Raw genomic sequence first — 7571 nt, 5'->3', positions numbered from 1 at the left:
CCGGACACCAGGAGGGGAGCCACCAAGGCCCTGGTAGGAAAGAGAGGACGTAAATAATAAATAAAAGGGCCCAAGCAGGCGGAGCTGGGGAAGCCCGGCACTAAATCACTCTCCAAATCACAGCCGCGTCGTGCTCCATCCAATAGCTCTAAGCAATTTGTGGGGCTGGGGGTTGGAATCAATTTTTTTTCCGTTCTCGCAGGTGCAATATGAATCAATTATCTTAATTAAGATTATGCCGCAAGCCCAGGAGATTTGGGGAGGACGGGTTTTGCGCTCGGGGCTATGGCGAGGCATTTTAATAGCGTCTCTTTTGCTCCTGGCTCTCCCCCGCCGCCTGCCTGTCGAGCTGGGGTAGCTCTAGCCTCTGGCCGGAACTTGGGAGTCGGGAGCCCAACCGCCTCCCTGGAGGCGAAGGAGCAAAGCCCACTCTGCGCCAGCTATCTAGTCCTTACCAGCATCATCCTTCTCTGGCTCCCAAGAACCTTCCAGATAGTGGGCCTGAGAGGGAACGTTCCCTATAGCTCTCAGCTCTCAGCTCCTTGGCCCTCTGAGCCCCAGGATATCCAAATACCCTCAGTGCCCTGCATCCCCGGCCTCCTGCCCCTGGAATGCATGGAGCTGGGTGGGACGTATCTCCTGCTGCGAGAGGCCAGGAGGGGACGAGGGCGCCGCTCCAGATCCTAGGGGCCACCCTGGTCACACTAGGTCCTTTCTTTGAACGCAAACCTCTATTCGCAAGAGCAAGCATCTGTTTCCCCGGGAAACAGGTCACCGCCGGGTACGTCGGCCGGCCTCTGCTCTTTATCTTAGCTCTGCGAATGCGTCGTCCCTACCCCACCCCCACCCCTAGCCGCCAGCCACACGCTTCCCACCCCCTATGTCCGGGCCCGCACGCCTCAGTCCCCTTTCTTCTCCCATCCCTGCACGCGACCCCCTCCCTTCCCCTCCGCCCCACCCAGGACGTACTCCCCTCAACACATCCCGGGCCACACGCCTCCTCCCGCCCCCCTTCCCGCGGGCGCTCCGGCTGCCGCTCTAACGGCCCCGACGCCTGTCCCGCGCCGCGCGGTCAGTGCAGGGACCCGGGGGGCGGCAGATTTAGGGCATTGCTCGAGGGCAGTGAGTCATGAAAGCGGCTTTTGTTGCCTGCGCGTGCGGTTCGCGTGCCGCTCGGCAGCCTACAGCGTCCAGTAGGGCGGGAGCTGGGGGAGTACAGCTAACCAACAGCGTGGAGAAAGGAAGAGAACTTGGGAAATCAGGAGGGTGAAAAGTGTGGAACCGTCCAAACAAGTCCAAAGAGAAGGAAATTTAGGAGGCGTGGCGGGACCACGGAGACCCATCTTCAGCGCTGAGCTCTGCGGAACCTCGGTTCAGTCTTCTCTAAGCATCCTAGCCACCTCTATTCTACTTTCTTGCCCCTTCCCCATACAAGAAGCACCTTGATCCAAGTTCTTTTGGGCTCCTCCCTTACCCGCCTATCGCGGGGCGGCAGTCTCCCCGGCTTTGCGAGCACTTGCCGAATGCCATGGTACTGGTGCTTTGGGTAGCCATTCTCTGCGCAGAGGCTGGTGCACAGCAGTGGCTGCAGGCCGGGAAGCCCAATAAGAGTCACCGTAACACCAGACTTCGGCCAGATCTCCGGAACTTCCCGGAGTGACTCTTCTTTTGTACAAAAATCCAGGCCTCGGTGTAAGGACGCATAGAGGGAATTCCAGGTGGATTTAATCATTGGCAGAGGATAGAAACGGGTCTAGCATCTCCCGCACTTACATTTGAATCTTGTAAGGGAAACACCCGGGTCTTCTTCTTGGCCCAGGAATATCTGACACCACTAAGATTTTCCTGTATTCCACAGAATGCCTCGAACTGGAGAAGTTTTTACTTCTGGGGGTGAGGAGGTCTGTAAGTCATCTCTGGGCCTTCAGGTCACCTGGAATCCTCTTTCCCACTCCTCCCACAACATCTCCTCTCCAGCTCCCCAAAAATAGATAATAGGGAAAGTGGCAGCTCTTAGGCACTGCAGCGAACCTCCTCAGACCTCCGGGTTGTGGACCAGCCTTTGCAAGTGTCACTCTTGACATCCCTGGAGTTTAAACCCAGCACTGAAGGCACAGATGGTATCAGAGTAAATACCAATTCCATGCTCCTTAGTGAATTCTTTTATCTTTCTGTGCGCTCTTTGTCAGCTGACGAATCAAGGTAGAAAAGCAAAAGTCCATACAATTCTTCTCCAGAACCTCAGAAAGATTCATTTTATGCTTGTGGCCACTGGTCAGAACGTACAACTGCTCTCTTCTTTTGGATTTGTGCTGGACAGGAATGGTTGCAATCCCCCACCATCCTTACACATGCAATCTCGTTAGGACCCTCTTCCCCCATCCTCACCCTTTCCCAGATGTACCCCACTTCAGCAGCTCAACCCTGACATTGTTTGCAAACTCGAGGGACATTTAGGGCAATTGCCTTTAATAAGCAATTCAAGTCAGATGCATTCATTGAGAAGGGCTTCAGGTTTTCGAGGGAGTAAGAAGTTAATGGAGGATTAAAAGAGAACCTAGGGGAGAAAGAGTAAACCCGGATTAGTGGAGCTCTTCTTCCTTTTTTCTTCCTTTTCTTTCCTTTCCCTTGCCCGTCTTCTTTCCTTCCTCTCTCCTCCCTTCCAAGAAAAAAAAAAAAAAACTATCATTCTGGAACATGTCATGGTCAGAAACATTAAATAATTGTTGTTTAGGAACAAACATGACTTCTTCAGAATTAATCAAATTTATCAGGAAGTCCAGTAGTCTTTGCTTGAAGGGGAAGTGATGGTCATGTCAAATGGAGGCTTGGATGCTACAGAGCCATTCCAAGGGTTGTTCTAATGGCCTTTTTGGAAAGAGGGGAAAGACCTGTTTAACATAGGCCCGTTGCAACTTTTTAAAAATTTTTTAAATTTTTAAAATTTTTTTTTTAAGAAAGCTCTACTGACCCAAGTACCTACTTACAGACCAGAGATTAGATACCAAGAGCACTGGCTGGGCTGTGATAGGGTGCCTATCATCTCACTAGTGGTCAGTGTTGGGCAATAAAGCTGAGCCATGGGAAGTCTGCTTCCCTGCCAACCACAACTTCCCCCAGGACTGGCTTCTTTGCAGCGACCTAGTGTCCCCTGTAAAAAGGTAAAATCCAAGCATCAGAGAAGCCCAATTCCCACACTTGACTGCTTGATGACAGGGAACTCAAGACCTGACAGAACGAACTAGCTTGCTTTGAGCACAAAATCCTAGTAGGTGGAAGGGGAAACTGAAGTAGAGAGGGGTCTTCGGAGAGGATAGCTAGCTGCTGGTCAGGGCACACAGAGTGGCATATATAGTGGGAGTAAAGTGGAAGGCACAACATTTCTATGCCTGTAGGGGTTAGGTTGGGGTGTTCTGGCTAGCGAACTAGTCTCAAAGCTGCTTTTACAAATGAAGTCATTTTTATATGGAGTATGCATTTGCCTGGAGGGGGCTGATGGACATCAGGAAAAGCCAACCTTTGGTGCCAATGAGCAAAATGTTGGCCAAAGGGCAGCAACTAAGAAATGGGCTTCTCGGAGAGCGCAGAGTCATGCTGCCCCGGAGGCTGGTGCCAGGGCGAAGACTCTTCACTGCGTGCCTCAGTCTCCCAGCTTTCTGACCTTTTCTCTTGTGCCTTAGTTCCCGCGAACGCAGGCTTCTCTTTCTGACCTAGACCCGGTCATCTTTAGCTTTCCCGCTCCCTTCCCTCAAATCCCTCCCCTCTCTATGCCCTCTTCCTTCTGCTGCCAGAAAGGGTTAATCTCTCCTGCGGGTAAAAACAGGTCCGCGGAGTCTCTAACTGGCGACAGATGGGCCACTTTCTTCTGGCCACAAAGGGGCCGGAATGGAGCGCTCCGCGGCATACAAATAGGCAGGTCACGTGGTTCCCGGCTCTTGGCTGGACTGGGAAGACCATATGGCGCATGCCGGGGAGGAAGAAGAAGGGGAGGGGGTTAGGGGTAGAGGGTGAGGGGAGCGGTTGTCGGAGAAGGGCGGGAGGAGAGCAAGGCTGAGGGGGGAGGTGGGGGCGGGGGCAGGGAGCGTACAGCTTGGACGCGTGCGCAAGTGCCAGGCGCAAGTGCCAGGCGCAAGGACCTGCTCGCTGCTCAGCTCGTGGCCCCGCCCGCTCTCAGCATCACTACCTCGCCTATATAACCTGAGCACCAGCGCAGCCGGGACACGAGGAATTCGCCTACGCAGAAGACACGGCGTCCGGAGGCCCCAGGGTTATGAGATCATCACTGCTCAGGACCTACTAACAACAACAGGTAATTACAACCCCTTTTCCTTTTTTTTTTCCTCGAGAATAAAACAGTAATTGAAGACCTGATGTACCTACATACTGTGTATGTGCGCATTTGAGAGTGTGTGTATGTGTATTGAGACCAGTATCCCTCCCTATGATTGCCCACAAGTACTCACTAATAATGAATCTGTGTTTAAGTACCCCCTGCAGGCTTTCTAATTAAATTTAAAATTTTTAATAGTATAGGAGTTTCGTGGATTAAAAAAATTAAACAGTAACTGATTATTTGCTGACGGTGATTTTTTTAAAGTCGTAGAAACAAATAATTATTTCACTTGCTCACTTCTTTTAGTAAGAAAAGAAAGGGCGGGGGGGGGGGGAAGAAAGGAAAAGAAAAAGAAAAGGCAACTGCTCCCAAAATTTGTGCTTATATATCTTATGCACATCGGGAGGGTCAACCTATCTTTTCAGTGAATGAAAAGGATGTGGGCATCTTGCGTATACACAGTCTTGAAAATAAAGCTGGGTCCAAGTTAAGTTTAGTTGAATCGGGGAAGTGGAGAAAGGGAAAGAAACCACTACTGCTACCTGTTACTGCTCCAGAGGCGGTCAAGTCAACATCATCCACTGCTGGAGCCAAAAATTCAGTTGTTTTACTAAAGGCTCTTTATATTCCGTATCAGAAGCGTCAACTTCGTCATTGCCAATCGCTGACCATTATAATTACTCAATCTTTTAAAGGCAGGTTTGAGGCGAACTTTGAAAAGCCCCAATAAAGAGCGGGCGGCCCTTTCAATGGGCTGTTTATTAGAGAGGAGCCTTCCGCACCTGATCCCCAGCGCGTGGGAGAGCGCTCTGCGCCGCGCCCCCAGCCATCGCCTAGTTGCGAGAGCTTTTGTACAAGGTGGAAATTTAGCGGAGGGTGAGGGATGGGAGGCGAGAACAGAAAGGCGAGGGAGGGAGGGATGACTCCAGTCCACGTTTGTTGTAAATCTTTCGTTAGTGGTGGAATAATTTTGTAGAAACTACTTTTCCTCTTCCGTGCATTTGCTCTTCAATCTCTATTCGATATAATCTTCTTTAAAAACACTGCCAGTGTTAGCAAATTATGTAATCGCTCTTCAACTTAAACCACTAAGTACCCAGAAGCCAGAATAGAGATGGGAACTGAAAGTGCGATTTTCAGACTCACCATTTTTTGTAGAGTTATGAGTGATTTTGGACACCTGCAGATAAACATGAAGTTACTGAAATATATGCTCATTTCCACACACATTATCCTGCCGAGAAATCCCCATAAACAGTTGAATAAATAATTAGAAAACATAAATGCATGAATGATAATCACATATATGTATCCAGCACTATCACCACCCACGCCCAGTCCTGTGTTCTACGTACCAGCGGGGCACGCACAAGCCATTATGAAACACAACACTTAACTTTTCTTCAGAGTCATCCATTTTGTAATGGAGTGTACTTCTGTTCACTTGTATTTGTGCAGGATTAGAGAGTGGAAGCTGAAGGCTTCTTTATCTGGCTTTTGAGTGTGGCATTTTTCTCCTTTTCTTTCTACTTGCCTCTCTCCCCTGTTGAATATAGGAAACTGAAACATGACCAAATCTTACAGCGAGAGCGGGCTGATGGGCGAGCCTCAGCCCCAAGGTCCTCCAAGCTGGACAGATGAATGTCTCAGTTCTCAAGACGAAGAACACGAGGCAGACAAGAAGGAGGACGACCTGGAAGCCATGAATGCCGAGGAGGACTCCCTGAGGAACGGGGGAGAGGAGGAGGAGGAAGATGAAGACCTGGAAGAGGAGGAAGAAGAGGAAGAGGAAGATGATGATCAAAAGCCCAAGAGACGCGGTCCCAAAAAGAAGAAGATGACCAAGGCGCGCCTGGAGCGTTTTAAATTGAGGCGCATGAAGGCCAACGCCCGGGAGCGGAACCGCATGCATGGACTGAACGCGGCTCTGGACAACCTGCGCAAGGTGGTGCCCTGCTACTCCAAGACGCAGAAGCTCTCCAAAATCGAGACTTTGCGCTTGGCCAAAAACTACATTTGGGCTCTGTCGGAGATCCTGCGCTCAGGCAAAAGCCCTGACCTGGTCTCCTTCGTACAGACTCTCTGCAAAGGCTTGTCCCAGCCCACCACCAACCTGGTTGCAGGCTGCCTGCAGCTCAACCCTCGGACTTTTCTGCCAGAACAGAACCAGGATATGCCTCCGCACCTGCCGACGGCCAGCGCTTCCTTCCCAGTGCACCCCTATTCCTACCAGTCTCCGGGGTTGCCCAGTCCGCCCTACGGTACCATGGACAGCTCCCATGTCTTCCACGTCAAGCCGCCACCGCACGCCTACAGCGCAGCGCTGGAGCCGTTCTTTGAAAGCCCCCTGACTGATTGCACCAGCCCTTCCTTTGATGGACCTCTCAGTCCGCCGCTCAGCATCAATGGCAACTTCTCTTTCAAACACGAACCATCCGCCGAGTTTGAAAAAAATTATGCCTTTACCATGCACTATCCTGCAGCGACCCTGGCAGGGGCCCAAAGCCACGGATCAATCTTCTCGGGAGCTGCTGCCCCTCGCTGCGAGATCCCCATAGACAATATTATGTCTTTCGATAGCCATTCACATCATGAGCGAGTCATGAGTGCCCAGCTCAATGCCATCTTTCACGATTAGAGACACGTCAGTTTCACCATTCCCGGGAAACGAACCCACTGTGCTTACAGTGACTGTCGTGTTTACAAAAGGCAGCCCTTTTGGTACTACTGCTGCAAAGTGCAAATACTCCAAGCTTCAAGTGATATATGTATTTATTGTTACTGCCTTTGGAAGAAACAGGGGATCAAAGTTCCTGTTCACCTTATGTATTATTTTCTATAGCTCTTCTATTTTAAAAAATAATAATAATACAGTAAAGTTAAAAAATGCACCTAGAATTTGGTGTAGCTGTATTCAGATCGTATTAATTATCTGATCGGGATAACAAAATCACAAGCAATAATTAGGATCTATGCAATTTTTAAACTAGTAATGGGCCAATTAAAATATATATAAATATATATTTTTCAACCAGCATTTTACTACTTGTTACCTTTCCCATGCTGAATTATTTTGTTGTGATTTTGTACAGAATTTTTAATGACTTTTTATAATGTGGATTTCCTATTTTAAAACCATGCAGCTTCATCAATTTTTATACATATCAGAAAAGTAGAATTATATCTAATTTATACAAAATAATTTAACTAATTTAAACCAGCAGGAAAGTGCTTAGAA

At 49.5% G+C, this 7571-nt stretch overlaps 1 protein-coding gene across 1 annotated transcript; it reads left to right on the top strand.

The window, feature by feature from the left end:
* Nucleotides 1–5900: 5900 nt before the first annotated feature.
* Nucleotides 5901–6971, top strand: Neurod1 (neuronal differentiation 1). Its single transcript, XM_026392042.2, has one exon. The coding sequence runs from the start codon at nt 5901–5903 to the stop codon at nt 6969–6971; it is 1071 nt and encodes a 356-aa protein (XP_026247827.1).
* Nucleotides 6972–7571: the final 600 nt, after the last annotated feature.

The sequence above is a fragment of the Urocitellus parryii genome, chromosome 1 (genome assembly GCF_045843805.1).
Source record: "Urocitellus parryii isolate mUroPar1 chromosome 1, mUroPar1.hap1, whole genome shotgun sequence".
NCBI lineage: Eukaryota > Metazoa > Chordata > Mammalia > Rodentia > Sciuridae > Urocitellus > Urocitellus parryii.
This window is presented reverse-complemented; position numbering and strand designations above follow the sequence as displayed.

Bases quoted from the DNA above. Each gene is read 5' to 3' on its own strand.
- Neurod1 (XM_026392042.2), top strand. From the start codon at position 5,901: ATGACCAAATCTTACAGCGAGAGCGGGCTGATGGGCGAGCCTCAGCCC.